Source organism: Cervus elaphus, chromosome 17 (genome assembly GCF_910594005.1).
Source record: "Cervus elaphus chromosome 17, mCerEla1.1, whole genome shotgun sequence".
Taxonomy (NCBI): domain Eukaryota; kingdom Metazoa; phylum Chordata; class Mammalia; order Artiodactyla; family Cervidae; genus Cervus; species Cervus elaphus.
In genome coordinates this window covers 57,827,309-57,853,207 of record NC_057831.1, presented here as the reverse complement: position 1 = coordinate 57,853,207, position 25,899 = coordinate 57,827,309, and the positions used below count along the sequence as shown (strand labels likewise).

Sequence of the window (25,899 nt, the reverse complement as noted above, 5' to 3'; positions counted from 1 at the left end):
AAACTCACTATAATAATTGTTATAGTAACGCTATGTTAAATGCTAAAATAAAACAAATAAGAGACTTGCGTGGTGGTACAGTGGATAAGACTCCACCTCACAATACAAGGGACACGGGTTCAGTCCCTGGGCAGGGTGCTGAGATCCCATATGACAAAGAGCAGTTAAGCCCCCATGATGCAGTGAAGATCCTGTATGCCGCCACTGGGACCCAAGGAAGCCAAATAAATAGATCACATATTATAACAAGCTGGAGATACTGACATAGTGATATCTTAAGTTATTTGCTCAGAACAGGCTATTTTGAAGGTCTTGAATATATTCTGACCATTTGATTGATTAAACTTGAATTTATAAGAATTTCGAGGGAATGAAACAGTTCTACTTGTCAGTACAGAGAGGAGTGTATCTGTCCTTGTGATTGACATTAGTATATATAGAAAAACATTGAAACAAAAATACAAGACTCCTTTTCACTTGCATAACTTATAAAAACTAAATCAACAGTAAGAGGCTTCTTCCACTGAAAATTTTACATTCACTGGTGTCCTCGTAATGGGTCTCTTATTCATGTAAACAAAGACGTATTTTTAGCATATCTGTTGTACTGGATTATTTCCCTTAATTATTTAGTAATAAGTGTTTTGATACTTGATCATGAATAGTAATATTCTCACTTTTCTCTGGCAATTAGAATATAAATCCTAAATGAAATATTTTATTAAAATATGACAGTTATCTGTGGATTAGAATGTAGGCAGCCATGGGTTATTAGGTGTTTATTAAATAACTTTAGTTTTATTGATTATTTACGAGATCACTTCAAAAATATAAATGTTTTCAATGTTTAAAATCACATTATCTATGATCAATTATATGCCAACAAAGCAGACAACCTAGAAGAAATGGACAAATTCCTAGAAACATATTGTTTCCCACGACTGAACCAGAAAGAAACAGAAAATATGTACAAATCAATGACCAGTAATGGAATTGTGTCAGTGATTATTACTGTTGTTTAGTCACTAAGTCGTGTCCAGCTTTTTGCGACCCCGTGGATTGCAGCATGCCAGGCTTACCTGTCTTTCACTTGCTTCTGGAGTTTGTTCAGGCTTGTGCCCATTGAGCCGGTGATGCTATCTAACCGTCTCATCCTCTGCCTCCCTCTTCTCCTTTGGTCTTCAGTCTTCCCCAGCAGCAGGGTCTTTTCCAATGAGTTAGGTCTTTGCATCACATGGCCAAAGTATTGGAGCTGCAGCTTCAGTCCTCCAGTGGAATATTCAGGGTCGATTGCCTTTAGGGTTGACTGATTTGATCTCCTTGGTGTCCAAGGGACTCTCAAGAGTCTTCTCCAGCAATACAGTTAGAAAGCGTAAACATCAGTTCTTTGGCACTCAGCCTTCTTTATGGTCCAACTCTCACATCCGTGCCTGACTACTGGAAAAACCATAGCTTTGACTATACAGACCTTTGTCAGCAAAGTGATATCTTTGCTTTTTAATATACTCTCTTATGTTTGTCATAGCTTTTCTTCCAAGGAGCAAGCGTCTTTTAATTTCATGGCTGCATTCACTATCTGCAGTCACTATTTTGGAGCCCAGGGAAATAAAATCTGTTACTGATTCTACTTTTTCCCCTTCTGTTTGCAGTGAAGTGATGGGACCAGGTACCAAGGTCTTAGTTTTTTGAATGCTAAGTTTTAAGCCAGCTTTTTCACTCTCCTCTTTTCACCCTCATCAGGAGGCTCTTTAGTTCCTCTTCGTTGTCTGCCATTAGAGTGGAATCATCTGCATATCTGAGGTTGTTGATATTTCTCCTGGTAATCTTGATCCAGCCTGTGCTTCATCCTGCCCAGCATTTTGCATGCTATACTCCACATATAAGTTAAATAAACTAGAGTAACAATATTATAGCCTTATCATAGTCCTTTCCCAATTTTAAACCAACTCCTTTTTCTGTGTCCAGTTGTAACTGTTGCTTCTTGACCTGCATACAGGTTTCTCAGGAGTCAGGAAAGGTGGTTTGGTATTTCCATCTCTTTAAGAATATTCCACAGTTGATTGTGATCCACACAGTCAAAGGCTTTAATATAGTCAATGAAGGAGAAATAGATGTTTTTCTGGAATTCCCTTGTTTTTTCTATGATCTAGTGAATGTTGGCAATTTGATCTCTGATTCCCCTGACTTTTCTAAACTCAGCTTGTACATCTGGAAGTTCTCTGTTCATGTACTGCTGAAACCTGGCTTGAAGGATTTTGAGCATTACCTTCAGTTCAGTTCAGTTCAGTCGCTCAGTCGTGTCTGACTCTGCAACCCCATGAGCATAACGTTACTTGTCTGCTAAATGAGCGTAATTGTCCAATAGTTTGAACATTATTTGGCACTGCCCTTCTCTGGGATTGGAATGAAAACTGACCTTTTCCAGTCCTGCATCCACTGCTGAGTTTCCCAAATTTGCTGACATAGTGAGTGCAGCAATTTAACATCATCTTTAAGGATTTTAAAGAGCTCAGCTGGAATTCCATCACCTCCACTACCTTTATTTGTAGCAGTGCTTCCTATGGCCACTTGGCTTCACATTCCAGGATATCTGGCTCTAGGTGAGTGGCCACACTATCATGGTTATCCTGGTCATTAAGACAATTTTTGTAGAGTTCTTCTGTGTATTCTTGCCACCTGTTCTTAATATCTTCTGCCTCTGTTAGGTCCTAACTCACTATTGGCAGATGACATATAATACTACATAGAAAATCCTAAAGATGCCACCAGAAAACTATTAGAATTCATCAATGAATTTGAGTATGTTGTAGGATACAAAAATCAATAAACAGAAATCTTTGCATCTGAATACACTAACAATGAACTATCAGAAAAATTAAGAAAATAATCCCATTTACAGCCACATCATGGAGAATAGAATACCTCAGAATAAACCTACCTAAGGAGGCAAAAGACCTGTACTTGGGAAACTGTAAGATACTGATGAACCAAACTGAAGACAACACACAGAGTTGGAAAGATATACTTTGTCTGTGGATTGAAAGAGTTAATATTGTTAAAGGCAATCTACAGATTCAGGGCAATCCTTATCAAAATACCAATGGCCTTTTTCACAGAACTAGGATCAATAATTCTACTGAATGGGAGAAGGTATTTCCAAATAATATACATGATAAGTTGTTAATATCTAAAATATATAAATAGCTCATTCAAGTCAACATCAGAAAAGCAAGCAACTTGTTATAAAAATTGGAGAGGATCTCATACACATTTTTCCAAAGATGACATATGAAAAGATGCTCAACATCAGGGGATATTTGTACACCTTTGGCTAATTCATGTTGATGTATGATCGAAATCAAACCAATGTTGTAAACCGATCATCAATCAATTAAAAATAAATAGATATATTTTTTAGAAAGATGCTCAACATCACTAATCATCAAGGAAGTGCAAATCAAAACCATAATGAGATACCACCTCACACCTGTCAGAATGGCTGTTTTCAAAACTACTACAAATAACAAGTGTTGGCAGAGATGTGGAGGAAAGGGAGCCATTCTGCACTGTTGATGGCCGTGTAAATTGGTGCCACCACCATCGAAAACAGTCTGGAGGTTCCTCAGATAATTTAAAATGACACTGTCATGTGATCCAGGAATTACAGTCCTGGGTATTTACCTGAGGAAAACAGAAATGCTAATCAGAAAAGATAGATGCGGTAGCCCCATGTTCATCCCGGCATTGTTTATAATAGCCAAGACAGGAAAGCAGCCCCAGTGCCCAAACAGCACATCAGTGGATAAGGTTGATGTGGTGTATACACACACGATGGAGTCTTACTCCTCCATAAAGAAAGACATCTTACCATTTGGGACAACATGGATGAACCCAGAAAGAATTATGCTAAGGGTAACAAGTCAAACAGAGAAGGACAAATACTGTATGGTTTCACTTATATGTGAAATCTAAAAAAAATGATGAGATGGTTGGATGGCATCACTGACTCAATGGACTTGAGTTTGAGTAATCTCCGGGAGTTGGTGACGGACAGGGAGGCCTGGCGTGCTGCGGTTCATGGGGCCACAAAATGCGGACACGACTGAGCGACTGAACTGAACTGAGTACTGGTGGCTCAGCAGTAAAGAATTTGCCTGCCCGTGCAGATACGGGCTGAACGCTGGGCCAGGAAGATCCCCTGAAGAAGAAAAGGCAGCCCGCTCCAGTGTTCTTACCTGGTTATCCCATGGACAGAGGAGCCTGGTGGACTGCAGTCAGTGGGGTGGCAAAGAATTGTCCGTGACTTAGCAACTAAACAGGAACAACAGAAAGCGCAGTTGCAGGTGGTTCCAGCCGCGTGAAACCTTTTTTGCCGTGAGGCGGTATGGCACATGTGTTTTGTGTAGTTATCTCCGGGTCTGCCCTGGCTTTCTACCTCACATTCTTCTAGCATTTTTCTCCTGTAAACTTTTCTCAGATAGATGTTGTGCATTAAGAATATTTATTTTTTGTTTGTCTTGTGGCATAATTTTAAGCTACAAATTTTTGGCTCTTCAACATGCATAGTTTGGGTTGGGGGATGTTTTATACTGTTTTGTTTTAGCATGGTGAAAATCCTGTTGTAAACAAATATCGTTGTGAAATTATATATTTTTTTATTTTATATTCTTCCTTCAGAATGATGTAACTGTCATTTTAATAACCAGCATATTTTCTAATCAGTAACCATTTTTTTATAGGTATTTATGTACTGTTGATGTAGCTTATTTGAAAATAGTTATTTTGCCTTACAACTAATATTTAGCCATCTTTTTCTGTATAGATTTAATGACATTCATGTTCCAGTGAGATTAGAAAGTGTGAAATTTGCCAGTCACTGTTTAATGAATCACCCAGATTTAGCAAAGGATCTCACAGGTAAGGTGGCTGGTCTATTGAAATATGAATGCAATCACACAAATATATTTTAGATGTGGCCTTTGACTTTAAGTTTGGTTTCTGAATAGGTTTCACTCTGGCACTGTTTCAGGTCTCTAACAGTCATGGACTAGTGAGTGATTTCATGTTTATACAATAAAATTAAATTAGAAATCTTCACATTGTAATCCTTTGGAATTTTTTGGAATCACAGTTTAAAGAAGTAGACTCTTCCTTGTGAGTTCCAATTTGGGCACAAATCATCATATCTCTGTGATAATTAAGTATAGTAACATGTCTAAAAATAAGTAGATAAGTGATCTCTTCTGAAATAGATGAGTAGAATTTCTCATTCTTCACTTGAAATAAAGCGTTTAAACCTACTTATTTGGTTGTAACAAATAAATAGCTTCTATCAGAATACTTGGGCTCCAGGCTCAGTGTAAGGAGGCTCAGCAGTGAAGAGCCTGCCTGCAGTGCAGGAGACTCATGTTGGATCCTGGGCCAGGAAGGTCCCCTGGAGGAGGACATGTCAGGCCACCCCAGTGTTCTCGGAAATGCCGTGGACAGGGGAGCCCGGCAGGCAGCTCCTCATGGGGTTGCAGGAGTCTGACTCAGCTTAGTGACTGCACCACCACAATCAAATACTGTTTCCCAGGCTGCCGTGGTGGCTCAGTGGTAAGGCATCCGCATGCCAGTGCAGGAGACACGGGTCGATCCCTGACCAGGAAGACCCCACATGCCACAGAACAGCTGAGCTTGTGTGCCGCAACTACCAAGCCTGTCTCCAGAGCCTGGGACCCGTAACTACTGAGTCCACGCACCCTGTAGCTCATGCTCCACAACAGGAGAAGCTCCCACAATGAGATCTCAAGAACTGCAATTAGAAAGTAGCCCCTGCTTGCACAACTAGAGAGTACCCTCTGCTTGGGCAACTAGGGAACAGCCTGCACAGCAACAAAGACCCAGCACAAACAAAAATAAACTTTTTACCAAATTTTTATCAGTTTTTCCAAAAATAAACAAAGTGTTTGCCAGAAAGAGAGGAAATAACTTTGTTCGTATCATAATTATCTAGGATTTTTTTTAGAGGTCATAGAATGTTATTTTATATTGTGCAATGCTATAAGAATTTTTATTGTATTTTTTTCGAGTCTTTTAATATGTATTGTATAAATCAGGTGCTGCTTTGATTTCAAATCAGGTACTGATTTAACTTTTCCATAATAGTTGATATAAAATATTATTTGTTAAGATGTAACTCTTCAGTAACAAGTAGTATGATATAGTTCATTTTGTTATTATGTAATGGCCACCTCAAAAATTAAATGATTTTAATTTATGCCTCATTTTACAGTTGTTCCAGTATATAGACATAAAAGCATTAGGGTTTGTTTTTTTTTTTTTGTCATTGTGAACATAATGAATATTATAGCTTACATTTAGCTTAATTTTTTCTGTTTCAGAATATTTGAAAGTTCGATCCCATGATCCAGAAGAAGCTATTCGTCATGATGTTATTGTTACTATAATAACTGCTGCCAAAAGAGACCTTGCCTTAGTGAATGATCAGCTACTTGGCTTTGTAAGAGAAAGAACACTGGATAAACGGGTAAAACCTGAGGAATTTTATTCTTTTGTAATTTACTATGTTTACATTGTTAGCAAAATACAATAGAAATTATTTTATATTTAAAGTTGTCTTGAAAGTCAATACAATACCAAATATAAAGAGCTCAGAATTTATGTATTTCTGGCAAATTTTTCATTATTTTTACAAACAAATACATTGGATTCTCTAGCTTTTCATATCTTAGGTATGGGTTTTTTAGCTCACCTTTACAAAACGAGCAGCAAAATTAAAGTTTTGTTTTACCTTTTCACTTACATGATGAGTTTCAGAAGAATAGTGATCATCATCATTTGTTTCCTTTATACTTAGCATTTGCAGAAATACCTGTCTTGGAATATCATACTTCCTGTGAAAGTGGTGTTTCCATATTGCTATGCTAAGCTTAGAGCTAAAATGATGTTTAGTCATTATTCTTTGTGTAATTTCCTGTATGTGGATGCAATTAAAAATGTGGGTTGATAAAAGTAGTACTAAGAACAGTAATAGTTGCTAAGAAATAGTGTCAACTATAAGAGACATATAGGCATGGCAGGCTGATAAAACATGTTACTTATTAACGTCTTTAACAAAGGTTGCCTTTGAAAGTGTGCTATTTTATTTGAAGCACAATTTTAAAATCTCCTACCATCCTGAAACTAAATGCAGTTTAGCTATGATTTCAAGATAGAAAAGCAGTATCTTGCTATAGAAATATATAGGAAGATGCATTCTTTAAATTGTTTTGAAATAGTCATAGGAGGCAGAGATATATAAACACCATTTAACTTGTTCAACTGTGTCATTAATTCTCTGTCTGAAGAGTTTTTTCCCTTTGGCATTAATTTAAATGAAATAACACTCCCTAGTGCTCAGTTGTTAATTACCACCTCCCCAGCCTCCAAACCAGATTTCAAGTATTGCCATTTTTATTACTTTTCCTTTTAGAAACATTTCACTTCTACTTCTGTCACTATTTGTTTGTAATTTCAGGATGAGCTGAGTAAATGATTCTTGCTAACTGAGATTGTATGATATGGTCTTAATAACGCCTACTGGACATTTTAGGAACTGTTATTTTTGTGTAATGAATTTAATAACCTAGAGTATAGCCTTTCTAAATTTTGTTTTCTCTAAAAAGTGGGGATGAATTAAAATCTTAGATTTCACTGCTGACATTCCTTGGTTTCATGTTAGAAATGTCAAAAGGCATCCTTTACTTGTTATATGGGAACAGTTTCATTTCGCCTACTAAGTAATCTAAACTTGAGAAAAATATACCAAAAAAATTTCAAGAAAGTATTAAATAAACCAAAGATAAGTATACTCTGGTTTATTAGAGATAAGTACCTTGTGGTTATTATTATATTGTTCTTTTGTCTTTCTAACTCTAGATTTTTATAATCTCCTTTTCTGTCCACCTTCCTCTGATCACCTTTCTTCCCTCCTCTTAAACCCCTCCAATCTCTTTAACTCCCAGAGTCTTTCATGGATTAGGGTGTGACTAGGTAACTGATTTGCCCTTTTGATTACAAAGTAATAAAATTGACTTAAGACTATCACTAAGGTGCTTTCCAACTTTATAATTCTAAGATTTTGATACCCAATTTTGCTTTTTTTCTTTTTAATTGGAGGATAATTGCTTTACAGTATTATTTTGGTTTCTGCCATACATCAACATGAATTAGCCATAAAGGACAGAAATGGTATGGACCTAACAGAAGCAGAAGATATTAAGAAGAGGTGGCAAGAATACACAGAAGAACTGTACGAAAAACATCTTCATGACCCAGATAGTCACAATGGTGTGATCACTCACCTAGAGCCAGACATCCTGGAATGTGAAGTCAAATGGGCCTTAGAAAGCATCACTACGAACAAAGCTAGTGGATGTGATGGAATTCCAGTTGAGCTATTTCAAATCCTGAAAGATGATGCTGTGAAAGTGCTGCACTCAATATGCCAGCAAATTTGGAAAACTCAGCAGTGGCCACAGGACTGGAAAAGGTCCATTTTCATTCCAATCCCAAAGAAAGGCAATCCCAAAGAATGCTCAAACTACCGCACAATTGCACTCATCTCACACGCTAGTAAAGTAATGCTCAAAATTCTCCAAGCCAGGCTTCAGCAATATGTGAACCGAGAACTTCCAGATGTTCAAGCTGGTTTTAGAAAAGGCAGAGGAACCAGAGATCAAATTGCCAATATCCGCTGGATCATCGAAAAAGCAAGAGAGTTCCAGAAAAACATCTATTTCTGCTTTATTGACTATGCCAAAGCCTTTGACTGTGTGGATCACAATAAACTGTGGAAAATTCTGAAGGAGATGGGAATACCAGACCACCTGACCTGCCTCTTGAGAAACCTGTATGCAGGTCAGGAAGCAACAGTTAGAACGGGACATGGAACAACAGACTGGTTCCAAATAGGAAAAGGAGTATGTCAAGGCTGTATATTGTCACCCTGCTTATTTAACTTATATGCAGAGTACATCATGAGAAATGCTGGACTGGAAGAAGCACAAGCTGGAATCAAGATTGCCGGGAGAAATATCAATAACCTCAGATATGCAGATGACACCACCCTTATGGCAGAGAGTGAAGAGGAACTAAAGAACCTCTTGATGAAAGTGAAAGAGGAGGGTGAAAAAGTTGGCTTAAAGCTCAACATTCAGAAAACAGATCATGGCATCTGGTCCCATCACTTCATGGGAAATAGATGGGGAGACAGTGGAAACAGTGTCAGACTTTGTTTTTGGGGGCTCCAAAATCACTAAAGATTGTGATTGCAGCCATGAAATTAAAAGACGCTTACTCCTTGGAAGGAAAGTTATGACCAACCTAGACAGCATATTAAAAAGCAGAGACATTACTTTGCCAATAAAGGTCCGTCTGGTCAAGGCTATGGTTTTTCCAGTAGTCATGTATGGATGTGAGAGTTGGACTGTGAAGAAAGCTGAGCGCCGAAAAATTGATGCTTTTGAACTGTGGTGTTGGAAAAGACTCTTGAGAGTCCCTTGGACTGCAAGGAGATCCAACCAGTCCATCCTGAAGGAGATAAGTTCTGGATGTTCATTGGAAGGACTGATGCTGAAGATGAAACTCCAGTACTTTGGCCACCTCACACGAAGAGTTGACTCACTGGAAAAGACCCCGATGCTTGGAGGGATTGGGGGCAGGAGGAGAAGGGGACAACAGAGGATGAGATGGCTGGATGGCATCACCGACTCGATGGGCATGAGTTTGAGTAAACTCCGGGAGTTGGTGATGGACAGGGAGGCCTGGCGTGCTGCGATTCATGGGGTCGCAAAGAGTTGGACACGACTGAGTGACTGAACTGAACTGATACATATGTCTCTTCCCTCTTGAACCTCTCTCCAACCTCCCACCCTGGTTTTCTCTTCTGAGTTAATATCAAAAGGGATATAACTAGGATATAACATTCCAGATGATTCGGCTTTTGTTTGTAGACTGAATTGTACACTTTCTCTTATTTTTTAATCACTTCTAAAACTTGGCCAAATTTTTTTTTAGACAGAATCAAATGAGATTTTTTGTAAGATTTATTGTTGCTTGGCTTTGAAGAAAATAAAAAATTGATAGGTGATATAGCAGTATTTGCACTGGATAATTTGGAAACTAGTCTGATTTCTAAACAGAAACATAATCAAAATTGTTGTTTAAGTGATTTGTCTTTTATGAAAATAAATACTGTGCTAATCTATGCACACCTAAATCTGTGCAGCCTATTAGAAGAAATCATAATTTTTGACAGTTAGTATACTAAAATTTGGTATCTAGCTCATCTAGTAAACTTTGTACTTTCTAGTGGCGAGTAAGAAAAGAAGCTATGATGGGTCTGGCTCAGCTTTATAAGAAATACTGTCTTCATGGTGAAGCAGGGAAGGAAGCTGCAGAGAAAGTCAGCTGGATAAAGGACAAACTTTTGCATATATATTATCAGAATAGCATCGATGACAAGTGAGTTTCCTATGTTGGTAAAATGGTTGAATATAAAAGTGTTTTTAATTTTTTAATATGGTTTTTGTTTGATTTTTTTCATAATACTTAGTTTCTAAGTTCAGAAATCACTTTCTTCATGTTTAGACATATCATGTTTAAATAAGACTATAGCCAAAATTATCAGTTAGCATAATAGTTGTGAAATATAGGTGTGAGAGTTGGACTCAGACCAGAGACCAAGTGTTCATTCTACCCCTTATTAGATCTGTACTGTTGCAAAATGGGTTTAACTTTTGTGCACTTGATTTTACCTAAAAAGTAGTCAGAGTAAAGCCTTCCTTACGGGATTGTCTTATGAATTAAATAAAATAATGAATGTAAAGCCCCCCGGCCCACTGCCTGGCAATGTAGCACTGTTTTTTAAGTGCTAGTTATTTTTCCTTTTTGCAACGCTGTAAGTACTAATTGAGGTATTACTGTTCTTTTTTTTTTTTTTTTTTTTTTGAGGCATAATTGACATATAGCATTATATTTCAAGTGTATAAGCATAATGATTCTATATTTGTATATATTGCCAAATGATCACCTAGTAAGTCTAACTTCCATCCCCATATATAGAAAATTCTTTTGTTGAGATGAGAACTTATGTTGTTTTCCCTTTCTGAATGTTACTCATAATTCTCTATTGGATTATAGTTAATAATTTTGTTTTTTGCAAAATACTTTGCAGTGTTTTATTTAGACTACTTTAACATTATTGATTATGTATTTGATTGGCTAATGAATCCTTATATTTAATAAGGATTAAATAAGAATAATAATTATAATTATAAAACTTATAAGAAGAATCCTTAATTCTAGTGATGCTGAATAATAAATATAAGCTTAGCAAGAAGGATGTTTAAATATGGTAAGGAGTTTAGAATGTGGAGTGAAGACAGATCTGCATAAGAGAAGCTGATTTTCAGGATGATGAAGGAAGATTACCTTGATTTTACAAAATGACAACATGGGAAAGGAGCCGAACTGTAATCAGAGGAAATTGATACATTTTTTTGAGAATTAGTAATTCTTGATCGTAGCTTTATTTGTAATGTTAAATAATTTCTGATGATTCCAGACTGATGATGACGAACAGGTGGAACAGGCTTAGCATCCTGTGCTTAGGAATAATATATAACCCTTTTAGAACAGATGTTTCAGGCTGACACAGTGTAAAGCCATAAGTAACAACTGTAGCTCTAAATTTAAAAATAACTATACTTGCAAGGAAAAACATTGATCACATACTGATCTTTTCCGTTTATTTGCACACATCGGTATCACCATTGGTATGGTATCTTTGCACAAGGAGGTTAAAATATCAAATGGCTTTTGCTTCTGAAAAACAGAATAATTTTGTTACTTGGTTCTTTTTCTCTTTGTTTGCTTCATAGACTATTGGTAGAGAAAATCTTTGCTCAGTATCTTGTCCCCCACAACCTGGAAACAGAAGAGAGAATGAAATGCTTGTATTATTTATATGCTAGTTTGGATCCAAATGCTGTCAAGTAAGTTACTTTTTAAATGATTCTTGAGTATTTTATACAGTTATTTACTTAATCATTTCTAATTAACTGCTGTTGATAGAGTTATTGCTTCTTCTAGTTGAATCAAGAACCTCAGATAAATATTTATAGCAAAAATTTTTTATCATATAAATTCAAGTAAGTTAAAAGCAAAAATATTCCTATATGCATATGTATATTTGGCAGCTGAGCAATATGGTTTCAGGAATTCAGAGAAGTCCCCATGTCAAAATTGTCTGTTGTGCACCTGTTGACTGGGATCTAAATCACATTATTGGAGGTTTACCATACTAAGCCTAAGAAATAAGAACTGGTTCTTTGTCAGGAGAACATGTCCAAATCACTTCTGTGTGGAATAACTGTATGATTTATTCTACAGGTATTTTTGAGATTGAAAGAAGGCACTATTAATAATTTTGTTCAGACAGCCACCATAAATCTTAACTATCCCAGGCCACTTAGAATCTGTGGGCATTCCACTTTTATAAAAGCTTTTAAAAAAGTAAATGACTCCTCTCATTGAGAATTCTGATTCTTCTGAGTAAGAACCTCCGCTATTACATTTACGTGTATATATATTGCCTTTAATTTCATATAGTTTCAAATTTACAGAAAAGTTTCAAAAATAGTAACAAAGCTTTTTAAATCCCATTTAGTGAGATTCCTAATTTTTGACCATTTGCTTTATCATTTGCATGTACTTTATATACATATTTTCTTTTGATCCATAGGTAGTAATTTGCAGACACTGTATTCCTTTACATCTAATACATAGGTATTCCTTAGTTACAAGAATATTCTTTTATATAACTAGAGTGCTTTTATGAAAGTCAGGAGGTTTAATATTGTGTAATCCAGTGTTTTTTCAAATTTCCTCAATTGTCCAAATAATGTCCTTCATGGATTTTTGTTCCCTTTCTGGGATTATATGTTGCATGTTTAATTATCACTTCTCTAGTGTTTTTAAATTTGGAACCATTTCTCAGTTTGTCTTGGACTTTTATGACTTTGATGGTTCTCAGAACAGTGTTGCGTAGGTCAGTTATTTTATAGAGTGCTCTCTCAGTTCGGGTTCATTCAGTGTTTCCTCATCATTGGATTGAGGTTATGTGTTTTCAGCAGAAAGTCCACAGAGTAACATACCCTATTAGAAGACATCAGCCATCATTTTAAGGATTTGCAAGTAGTTTATAATATTCACTTTAGATAGTAAATTCCGGGCCAAAGGTCTTGATTTCTGTTTATATTTGGCAAAGAGTACTCAGAAATAAACTAATTTGAGCACCTGAAATTACAGAGTGGGTTTGTAAGAGAAGAAAATCTACTGTCAAGGAAAGAGAAGAATCTAGAGTAAAGAAACTCAATTTAAATTTGGCATGTTTGAATCCACATCATTTCTAAGAAATTCATTTTTGAAGTCATCTGCACTGTTTTATGCATACCCCCTTAGCCTGGCCTTTCACAATCTGATCCTTTTCTGTAGTAATTTCCAGATTCCTTATGCTCCCCCACTCACATTCTGTACTCCAAGCCTATAAATTGTTTTCATGTCCCTGTGTGTGCCATGAACTTTAATGACACTTTTCTCTCTGTTTGTAACAGAACTTTCTGGCTACCTCTGCTTAGAATGTCTTTGAATTCCTTCAGTTTACCTGGCAAGATCCTATTCATCCTTGAAAACTTCTCAAATAATTTCTCTCATAAGAAGCCTTATATTTACTATTTTAAACCAAACTATCTTAATCCTAATAAGTAAATTTTCTGAAGCTTTAAATTTTAGGTAGATGTAGAAGAATGGTGTTATCTACACCATTCAGTGAGAAAAGCAGTAAAGTTGAATAATTACCAGTATTGTTATATTATGTACATCTTTCATATTTATAACTTTATTTACAGAGCTCTCAATGAAATGTGGAAGTGTCAGAACATGCTTAGAAGTCATGTACGAGAACTGTTGGATTTGCACAAGCAGCCTGCAGTAAGTTCGTGATTTGTTTAAATTCACAGTTTTAGTCATTGTCAATTTTTCTGTATAATGAAGCAAGCAAAAGGTATCTCAGGTGTTTTATTTTCCAAATGTCAGTTTCTGTGGTTATCCAAGATAAATTTGCATTTCATATGGATATTTTAAAAATCTTATTTTTCAGCATGAGCACAGAAATGGTGTTTTCTAGTATATTAAGTATTTTGACACTAAGAATTTATAGTTTATCAATTTTCAAATAATTAGAATTAAACCTCAATATAAAATTATATTAGAAGTCAAATTTTTTTCCTCTTTGACTTTTGGTCTGTCATTGTAGCATCAGTATCAAATCAGGTATCAATCCTTTGAATATTCCAAAGTCAAATTAATAAAGAAATACTGCCCAGCATTTTCTGAAGGTTGAAAAAAGAAACATAAATAATCTCTTATTACTTCTAAATACTTGTAAACATATTTGCTAGAGTAGGTGTACTTAGCCAGGGAACCATACACAGAGACCCCTCAGTGGCCATGGATGCCTAAAGCAAGTGTTGTCTTTTTTTATTTTTGGTAAATGACCATACAGTCTCTGGAATTGCTTAACTGTGCCTCTGTGGTGCAGAAACACAGATAGTTCGTAAAAGATGGGCATGATAGTGATCCAACAAAACTTTAGCAAAAGCAGGAAGTCCATGGGATCATACAGATTCATTAATAAAATAGTACTCTTGTAATGGAGGAAAGGGCAGTAGGAAGGAAAGTGATAGATTAATTAATGGGCCACAGAATAGCTAGTAGAACTATTCAGAAAGAAAATTTTTCTACTTTACACATTTTTAGTTAATTTTCTTTGGTGTATAGTTTCACAGTAATTTTGATATAATTGTTTTCATTATTTTCTGTTCTGTTTTCTGACAAGATAATTTCCCTATGAAAGTTATATAACTTTCAAAATTTTTAAAATACCTTCCTGCTGGCATATCCTTTCCTTCTGTTTGTGCTAGTTTAATAGTTGTTACTCCATGGTTGTTTGTTATCTACATGGGGTGTGGATACGGTAAGCCATTTCCTACTGGGTATATCATGATGGATTTTTTTAACTTAAGAAAATGTACAATACTGAGTATAGGTTTTCTTTTTCTTTTTCTTTTTTTTTTAGTATAGGTTTTCTTAATGAAATTTTGTTAGCACATATGATATCATTTGTTTTTGTTTTAAATTTCAGTCAGAAGCTAACTGTTCTGCTATGTTTGGAAAACTGATGACTATAGCAAGTGAGTATGTTTATTCACTCTGTAGGTATATAGGAGACATCAAATAATTTACCCAGTGGAACTATCAGTTTAATACTTATTTAGTAAGAAAAAATAATCCTTAATAATTTTATTTCTAAGTTCCTTATAGTCTATCTTTTGATAGGACAGCAGTATTTTTTAAGATAGCTTGGTTTTAGTTTAGTAGTTTTTCTTTTGTAGTATTGATTTTCTTTTAATCTTCTAGAGAATTTGCCTGATCCTGGCAAAGCACAAGATTTTGTGAAGAAATTTAACCAAGTTCTCGGTGATGATGAGAAACTGCGGTCTCAGTTGGAGTTGTTAATCAGTCCAACCTGTTCATGCAAACAGGCAGATGTTTGTGTGGTTAGTAAATTATCCTTGTCTATTTGTTCCCCTAGCTTTGCTTATAGAAACTTAGATTTCATTAAAGTCTGCTTTACATAAATTATTTTATTTGTGTGAATGTAACAATATTGTGAGCTCTGAATCACCTAGGAGTATATCTGTGGTCAACTTAGTTATTTTTACTTATCACTAGTCAGTCAAATTCCAGGAAAAACACTAGAGAAGTAAGCCAGGGAGATTGGTCCTAGGAACTGAGCAAGATAAAATGCTTTGTATTTAGTAGACATTTATTAGATAAATAAGAATTTTCTTGTGTGTAGGTGTGTATTCTCCCCTGTATTGGCATGGGAAAAACCCTTGTCAGTATATCAGCAATAGTTAAGTTGCCATATACACATTTATAGAGAAGGTAATTCGTGTTTAGGCTTTTGTCTTCATTCTATTTTTAGGCTATTTTATAGAAAACCAATTGTTGACAATACCCAAGGAAAAATTCATTCATTTATTTACCATTTTATGAGACAGTTTCTAATTTCATCTTTACCATTTACTACTGCTGTGACCTTTAGCAAGTTGTTTAGTATTTTTGAGACTCATTTTTTTCATCTGTAAATGCTAACAACCTCACAGTGTTGTTAAGAGGATATAGATAGATGTGGATATAGGTATCCTGCCTAATACATGGTTCCAGACTGCCCTTTAGGATTTAAATAATAATAAATTTGTGTTTCACATATATGACAGTATTACACATACATAACACAATACAGGATTGCACACATGTGACACACTATGCTTGGGACCAGGCTTATACCGATGAAGGAGAGAAAGAAAGTCACTTCAGTTATTTATGTCTCACTTTGCTTTAGAAAGATAATAATTTAAATATGTGATTAGTGATAAGGACTATAAACAGATGTATATACAAAGTCATTTGGGAGCATGGAATATGGTTTTTTTTTCCTCAGTCTAGTAGGCACATAGGATCTTTAAGTGGATCATAAAAGAGTAGTAGTTAGGAAGAAGTGGGAGGAAGCCAGTTTAGGGAAGAGAGCAGTGGATTCTTCCACTGTACCTAGGGATGTGAATGTGACAAGTGCCCAAAATACCTTGTCTTTGCACTTCTGAATGGGATGGTTTGCTGACAGCATTTAAAGGTTTCATTTACTTCTTTCGTATTTAGAATTCCAGTTCCAGAATACTGTGTTCTGCTGGGCATCTACTAATATAATTGGATCATAGAATGAAATGGCTTGAAAAATACCATAGAGATAATTGGTTTAACCACTTCATTTTACAGATAAAGATTACATTTTAAAGAGGTGAAGTTTCTCATCCAGTGTTTCACAGCTAGTGACTGAGCTTCAGGCAGAGTCCAGCTCTTAATAGGCCCATGACAGTGTTCTTTCTCTATATTCCGTCATTTGCAAGAACCCATACAAACGGAGTACTGCTCAAGGAATACAAATCTTAAGAATAAAAAAAAAAAAAGAATAAATAATCAAGTGGTACTTTTTGGTCTGAGAAAAATAGGACTCTGACTTTGAAAAGTGGTAGTAATGTGATTTCTGCTATTTGTCAGAACAGATATATCTAAGAGCTTCCAAATCCAGAAAGTATATGAAAAACAGATGTAAGGAAAACATCTCAGGGTGAATTGATTGTAGGATGCAGGAGAATAGAGATGTGGGAAGTCTTTTTTCTTTGAACATGTAAAGGAAACTTTATTTGTTGCTGCCTACTTGCCACATACTAATTTGGCTTGTTGCTTATCCCCAGTATAAGCTTACACTTAGATTATGACAGATATACTTTTTAAAAATAATTGTTATGAGAGATTACCTAATTATTACATACATAAAATATTGTTTGAAGAATTATTTAAATATATTATTATTTATATACATTGGTATATTTTATATAGTCCTATCACTGTGCTTAAATGTGATTTACTCTTTTTCCTGTTAGCATTTCCTTTATTTTTCCTATACTTATATGTAATACCATAGTTCTTTTCTAATGCCTAGTTCTTCCATTTTTTTAATACAGACTATATAGTTTGCCTAGCAATTTTCCAATGGCATAGTTGTTGTTAGACAATCACTGACTTTATCTTATGTTAAAGCAAGTAGATTTTATACCAAGTGGGAGGAAAATCCCCTCTTTAGGGAGACTTGCACAAAGTAAGTCTGATTTCAAAAGACAGTACAAAATTTTAAATGTGTATTTGTAGTATAGAGCAAAGTGTATAAGGACCTAAGCACTGACTAAAATATTTATTTTCTCAAATGTTGAAATTTTGCTTGGTTAATTACTACTTGCAAAATAAATCAAGCACTTCCTAGTGACTAATAAATTTTCTTCAGAATCTCAGTCCTTTGGATTTTTACACTCTAATAGCAAACATGGATGCTATCTAATTTAATATGACCTTTATAATTAATTTGTGTCAACATGTCACTGAGGGACTTCCCAGGTGATCCAGTGGCTAAGACTCCTTGCTGCCTATGCAGGGGGGCCCGGGTTCATTCCCTTGTTAGGGAACTAGATCCCAAATGCTGCAACTAAGACCCAGCAAAGCCAAATTAATTATTTTTTTTTAAATCACTGAAACTACAACAGAAATTTGTTTCCTTTATCCCCTTGGACACATATCCTTAAATTTTTTGTTTTTCATGAAAAAACTAATAAATAGAGTGACTGTTATTTGCTATATTGCTTTATAGTTTGGAAAGCACTTTTAATGTGCTTTATCTTCTCAACTAACATTTCCACTTATTCATCAGAGATAATCAATGAAAAGCCTTGTTATTAATGTAAATTTCTTTCTCTAGTACCCAGCACATTATAAATTTAACCTTGTCTTTGGAGGATTCGGTCTCCTAAAATCATTAGGTCCTTATACTCTTCAGAGAGTCTCAGCAATATCTTTTCTTTTGCAGGAGCTCTTTGATACAATGTCACCATTTTTTAACTCAAGTATGATCTTCCAGAACTGAAAAACTTTATACACTTATAAGTCTTCTCTTTAAAAAAAAGAAAATTGTTGACCGAAAGAAAAGTTTTTTCAAACTATGAAGTAAACCATTGAAACATGCCCATGACAGTATAAATTGTTTTAATTTTTTCAAAAGCGGAGACTAAAGGGACTTCCCTAGTGGTCCAGTGGTTAAGACTTTTAACTCCCAATGCAGAGGCCCAGATTTGATCCCTGGCCAGGGAACTAGATCCCGCATGCTGCAACTGAGACCTGGTGCAGCCATTAAATAAATAAATGCATATCAGTTGTAAAAATATAGAGCATTAAAGATTGTCTACTATGCAGTAATTTCATGGGAGAAATATGAGACAAAAGGCATAAATCATACCATGTTATCCCCCTTTTTTTCCTCTACAGGCTAGATTTTCTAGTGCTTGCCTAATGAGTATATCATTTTAGTCAGGGTATAAAGCAGAGAAAGATTGTGGTTTTTTTTTTTTTTTTACATCTGATGGTATTGAATCCTTAAATGCTTTTGATGCCTGGGATCATTTTTATGTGAAAAACGTGAAAGGATGATACTTACAGTAAAACTCTTTTCCTTCCTATAGAGAGAAATAGCCCGGAAACTTGCCAATCCTAAGCAGCCAACAAATCCTTTTCTAGAGATGGTCAAATTTCTGTTGGAAAGAATTGCACCTGTGCACATTGATTCAGAAGCCATCAGGTAAACTAGGGGTTATATTCATTCATAAATAAAATATAATTTGAAACCACAGTGTTGTAAGTTTAAATTCTGGGTCCCCAACGAGGCCTAAAATGGTATACAGGGAACCTATATCATGTATCATTCAAGTTGAAAGAAAGACAGGCTCCTTTTCTGATTGTTGGTTTGTTTCATTACTTTTCATTTATTTTAAAAAAAGAAATCTTGTGTTTATTTTTAGCTTATATGTTCTCATTAAAGAAAATCTGTAACATAAGAAAATCTATGGCTATCATCAGCCTTTGAGTTTTCTTAACCCTTTTCATGGCCGCATATAGTTTTTTTGTATGCATTACATCACTGCTCACTTGAGGTGTGTGAAAAACAGAACAGTGTTATGAAAGCAGCACAGGATTGCCATCAGACTCACCTGCTTTCAAAACACGTCTCTTACCAACTTTTGGCTCTGATTTAGTTTCTATTTTTAACTTTAATATGGATAAACATCTCCTTGTGGATGAGTGTGAAAATTAGTAATATGTAAAAAATAAGCAGACTAGCATCACAAACATTGACATCTATTGTCTTTGATTAATTGTTCCCGTAATTTCATACGTTTCACTTATTCCTAATGATTTTCAATTGTAAACTTCTGAGAATACTTTTACCTTGTACTAATCATTTTTCCAGCTCATCAGCTATAAATCTTTCCATTTTGGGTTACTAACTAGCATTTATTGATTCTCTTTTCTTTGAATTAGGAGACCTGGTTCTAGCCATTACTAGTACGTGACTCACTGTTTGGTTGTATTAAAATGCCAATTGTATTAGTTTGCTAGGGCTGCTGTGGCAAAAACCACAGACTGTGTGGCTTAAACAACAGAAATTTGTATTCTCACATTCTGGAGAGTAGCAGCCCAAGATCAAGTTTGATTTCTCCTGGAGTCTCTCCATGGCATGCAGATAACCTCCTCTTTGCTCTCCTCACACGTCTGTGCCCTGACCTCCTCTTCACAAGAGAAAACAGCCATTTGGGATTATGGCCCACCCATCTGACCTTAGTTTAGCTTAGTTATCTCATTAAATAATTAAAATCTCGTCTATTTCCAAGTCCAGTCACATTCTGAGGTGTCCTGGAGGTTAGGATGGATGCATGAATTTAGGGTATTCAGTTCAGTCTGTAATATGGTGCTGTTTGTTGGCCCTTTGTTTTTTAACTAAGATCTTATCCTTTAATAGCAAATAAGAAAGCTAAGGTTCTGAGAAAAACCTGGTGGTTTTTTACAGCTGGGTAATAGCAAAAGGTATTTTGCTATTAGTTTTTAATAGAGATACCCCACATCCAATGGCAAAGGAGCAGCCCCAGCAAGATGGTACGAGGGGCGAATTCGCATTTAGAATCAAACCCCATTCCCGCCAGAGATGCTCAGAGGGCTCAAACAAACCTTGTGTGCACCAGGACCCAGGACCCTCACAGAGACTGAGACAGAACTGTGTCTGAGCGTCTCCTGTGAAGGTGTGGGCCAGCAGTGGATTGCCGCAGGGACAGGGGCTCTGGGTGCAGCAGACTTGGGTATGGCACAAGCCCTCTTGGAGGAGGTCGCCATTAACCCCACCATAGAGCTGCCAGAACTTACACAGGGCTGGGAAGTAGACTCTTGGGGGGCACAGACAGAACCTTGTGCACCAGGACCCAGGAGAAAGGAGCAGTGACCCCACAGGAGACTGTTCTGGACTTGCCTGTGTGTCCAGGAGTCTCCAGCGGAGGCATGGGTGGGTGGGTGGCGGCCTGCTGCAGGGTTGGAGGTGCTGAGTGTAGCAGTGCATGCCTGCAGTCTTTTAAAGAAGGTCACCATTGTCTTCATTACCTCCACCATAGTTTGGCCCCAGGTATTAGCAGGGAGGGAACAACAGAAAATTGGATTAAAGATTTACTAAGCATGGCCCTGCCCATCAGAACAAGACCCAGTTTCCCCCTCAGTCTCTCCAGTCAGGAAGCTTCCATAAGCTTCCTTCTCCATCAGAGGGCAGACAAACTGAAAACCATAATCACAGAAAACTAACCAATCTAATCACATGGACCACAGCCTTGTCTAACTCAGTGAAACTATGAGCCATGCCATGTAGGGCCACCCAAGATGGATGGGTCATGGTGGAGAGTTCTGACAAAGTGTGGTCCACTGGAGAAGGGAATGGCAAACCACTTCAGTATTCTTGCCTTGAGAACCCCATGAAAAAGGCAAAAAGATAGGACACTGAAAGATGAACTCCCCAGGTCGGTAGGTGCCCAAAGTGCTACTGGAGATCGGTAGAGAAATAACTCCAGAAAGAATGAAGAGATGGAGCCAAAGCAAAAACAACACCCAGTTGTGGATGAGACTGGTGATGGAAGCAAGGTCTGATGCTGTAAAGAGCAATATTGCATAGGAACCTGGAATGTTCCTGTCCATGTTAGGTCCATGAATCAAGGCAAATTGGAAGTGGTCAAACAGGAGATGACAAGAGTGAACATTGACATTTTAGGAATCCGCAAACTAAAATGGACTGGAATGGGTGAATTTAACTCAGATGACCATTATATCTACTACTGTGGGTAAGAATCCCTTAGAAGAAATGGAGTAGCCATCATAGTCAACAAGAGAGTCTGAAATGCAGTACTTGGATGCAGTCTCAAAAACGACAGAATGATCTCTGTTCATTTCCAAGGCAAACCATTCAGTATCGCAGGAATCCAACTCTATGCCCCAACCAGTAATGCTGAAGAAGCTGAAATTGAACGGTTCTATACAAGACCTTCTAGAAGTAACACCCAAAAAAGATGTCCTTATCATTAGAGGGGACTGGAATGCAAAAGTAGGAAGTCAAGAAACACCTGAAGTAACAGGCAAATATTTCCTTGGAGTACAGAATGAAGCAAGGCAAAGGCTAATAGAGTTTTGCAAAGAGAACACACTGGTCATAGCATGCACCCTCTTCCAACAACACAAGAGAAGACTCTGCACATGGACATCACCAGATGGTCACCACCAAAACCAGATTGATTATATTCTTTGCAGCCAAAGAAGGAGAAGCTCTATATAGTCAGCAAAAACAAGACTGGGAGCTGACTGTGGCTGAGATCATGAACTCCTTATTGCCAAATTCAGATTTAAATTGAAGAAAGTAGAGAAAACCACTGGACCATTCTGATATGACCTAAATCAAATCTCTTATGATCATATAGTGGAAGTGAGAAATAGATTTAAGGGACTAGATCTGATAGGCAGAGTGCCTGATGAACTATGGATGGAGGTTTGTGACACTGTACAGGAGACAGGGATCAAGACTATCCCTAAGAAAAAGAATGCAAAAAAGCAAAATGGCTGTCTGCGGAGGCCTTACAAATAGCTGTGAAAAGAAGCGAAGCGAAAAGCAAAGGAGAAAAGGGGAGATATTCCCATTTGAATGCAGAGTTCCAAAAATAGCAAGGAGAGACGAGAAAGCCTTCCTCAATGATTAGTGCAAAGAAATAGAGGAAAACAATAGAATAGGAAAGACTAGAGATCTCTTCAAGAAAGTTAGAAATACCAAGGGAACATTTCATAAAGATGGGCTCAATAAAGGACAGAAATGGTATGCACCTAACAGAAGCAGAAGATATAAAGACGGGATGGCAAGAATACACAGAAGAACTGTACAAAATACACTGATCCTATGCAACAGCATGGAGGATCTCAAAAGCATTATATCACATAGGAGTTGTCAGACACAAAATGTATAAAGCTTTATAAAAGGTAAAATTCTAGTGGCAGATAGTTGATCAGTTACTGCCAGAGTAGAAAAAGAGAATTAACCACAGATGTGCAAGGTAGATTTTTGTGGCGATGACAGTTGTTTTATGTATATATCGCTACAGTGATTCACCACTTTATTTATACCCACTAGAATGGCCATGGTCAAAAAGTTGAGTTGGCAAGAATGTAGAAAAATTGTAACCTTCATGTATTGCTGATGGGTGTAAAATGTTGGAGGTGCTTTTGAAAGCAATTTGATAGTTCCTCCAAAAGTTAAGCATAGAGGTACCATATGTGTGTGCATGTGGTCAGTCATGTCCAACTGTTTGTGACCCTGTGGAGTGTAGCCCGCTGGAGTGGGTTGCTGTTTCCTCCTCCAGAGTATCTTCCTGACCCAGGGGAAGTTGAACCTTGAGAACTCCATTTATATGAAGTATTCAGAATAGGCAAATATATATAGCAACACAAAGTAGATTAGCGGATGCTTAGGGCTGAAGGAGTTGGAGGTGAGTAAGGAGTGACTCCTAATGGAAACTGGACACGGCTGAGCACACACACCTGATGGGGAGGGGTTTGTCTTGAGGTGAAAGCTAGGTTTGTTGAATGTTTGCCTGTACTGGGACATCACTAATGAGGAAATGAAATCTCAAGAACAAAGATTATCTTTGTTTTAACTTAAAATAGTATCCTGTTGACCACGTAATTTCTAGTTTGTGGTGGTTAGCTGTATTTGAAAAACTAATAATGTTGAGCATTTAATACTTTTTAATTGTTGATTTTGTGTGTGAATATAGAGAGAGAGCACAGTGCTTCTCATGAATTGCTTTCAGTTTCTTTGCTATAAATCTCTAGGAGTGGAATTAGTGATTCAATAAATTAATTATGTGATTAATTCAATGCCTTTGCTCATTTATGTGGTTTGTTTGTTTTTTGTTTTTTCACTTATGTGTTTACTATTTGTTTTTTGTTTTGAGTGAGTTCTCATTTGTCCATTTAGCAACTGCCATCCTAATGTTTTTCTTGAAATTGCAAATGATCTCTGTTTATGGATATGAATATTGCATTGCTTATACTTAAAAGTACATATTTCTAGTACATTTGACAGTTTTGTTGCTTTTCATTAGAATTACTGTTATACATGGATGGGGAGGATAAACTAAAAACAAGCTCATTTGTCATGTAGAGAGGGAAGTTTAAAAAATCACAAAATAACTTTTTCTTCCAGAAAATATTAATTTGATGTTTAATAGAGTCTGTATATGTCTACTACAATGCAATTAAGATAGTTACTAATCTAATAGTGTTACTAATTTAGATTGTCTTATTTTAATAGTGCACTGGTAAAACTGATGAATAAATCAATAGAAGGGACAGCAGATGACGAAGAGGAGGGTGTAAGTCCAGATACAGCTATTCGTTCAGGACTTGAACTTCTTAAGGTATTTTTGAAACAGTTTTTTAATTGGTGGAAAATTGCTTTACTATTTTGTGTTGGTTTCTGCCATACAACAGTGCAAATCAATCATAATTTTATATATATATATCCTTTCCCTGCCGAGCCTTCCTCCCCTCTCCACGCCCCTCCGCTGTAGGTCGTCATGGAGCACCAGGCTGAGTGGGCTCCCTGTGTTATTTAGCAACACCCCACTAACTGTTTCACACCTGATAGTGTATATTTGTCAGTACCACTTTCTCAATCTCTCCCACCCTCAACTTCCCCAGCTGTGCTCACGAGTCTGTTCTCTACTAGGCTCGTCAGTACCATTTTTCTAGATTCCATATGTATTCTGCAGTTACAATATGAATCACCTTAAAGATATGCAAGGGTCGGGGACTTCCCTGGTGGTTCAGTGGCTAAGACTCTCTGCTTCCAATGCACGGGGCCCGGGTTCAAACCCTGGTCAGGGAACAAGATCCCTTGTAATACAACATTTTATAAAAATAACATGTTTTCTGAATTATACTAATGTAATTATTTTACATTATAGAATAATATTTTTGGAGTTTTGCTGTTTCATTCATCATGTGCATGCCTGCTATACTTACAACAGTATGTGCTAAATGATTTAGTCTTACCTTTCAAATAACCTGCATATTGGTTAGTAGGATTGCTCACAGGAATTACTATAAGACATCACCTATCTGATTGGGATTTTTTTTTTTTTTTAAACTATTGGTAAACAGATGCTAAAGAGTTCAGAGAATTGAACAATTAGTAAGAGACATAATTTAATCTAGAGGGGGAGCGCAGCATCATCAAAGAGAATAATTTGGGGCATGTTTTAGGGATTGTGAATGTAGCCTGAATAGTTAGAATATTGCTTTGAGGAGTGGGGGAAGACAAGATGGGTTCCAGATTGTGGACATAAAATTTTTTTAAACAGAGGAAAATCATCTTTAAGGCAAACACTTTTAATAGGTTGTTTGATTCAGCTTTTCAAATTTAAATCCTCATTTTTCTCTGAATATTTAAAACCTGATAAGTAAATATTATCACTCTGAACCCTACCAAATGAGACACTCTCTCCACTTTATAACCCATTTAAAAAATGCTCATATAATAAGTTAATGAGGGCTACATACTCCATTCCCCTACCCCCTTATTTTTCTTTTAGGCCTTATTCCATGTGTCAGGCTGACTAAATTGTTTCTGCTTCATGGAAAGTAAACTTTGTAGACAAATTCTCTCTAACTTGCTGGAAATTCCTTAAGGATAGCCTAGAACTAATGTCTTAATAAATAAAGGGAACAATTATTTATATGTTTGTAATCGTGGTTAAAATTTTCTAATAATGA

At 36.3% G+C, this 25,899-nt stretch overlaps 1 protein-coding gene across 3 annotated transcripts in view; it reads left to right on the top strand.

The window, feature by feature from the left end:
- Positions 1–25,899, top strand: part of PDS5A (PDS5 cohesin associated factor A) — a 120,030-nt gene that overhangs the window by 55,696 nt on the left and 38,435 nt on the right. For all 3 annotated transcript variants that reach the window (XM_043870733.1, XM_043870732.1, XM_043870734.1), the window contains exons 10-18: positions 4,823–4,917; positions 6,384–6,529; positions 10,355–10,506; positions 11,925–12,038; positions 13,953–14,034; positions 15,248–15,296; positions 15,523–15,662; positions 19,236–19,351; positions 24,437–24,542. In XM_043870733.1, the coding sequence (XP_043726668.1) occupies positions 4,823–4,917; positions 6,384–6,529; positions 10,355–10,506; positions 11,925–12,038; positions 13,953–14,034; positions 15,248–15,296; positions 15,523–15,662; positions 19,236–19,351; positions 24,437–24,542 (1,000 nt within the window). The remainder of the gene's footprint in view (positions 1–4,822; positions 4,918–6,383; positions 6,530–10,354; positions 10,507–11,924; positions 12,039–13,952; positions 14,035–15,247; positions 15,297–15,522; positions 15,663–19,235; positions 19,352–24,436; positions 24,543–25,899) is intronic.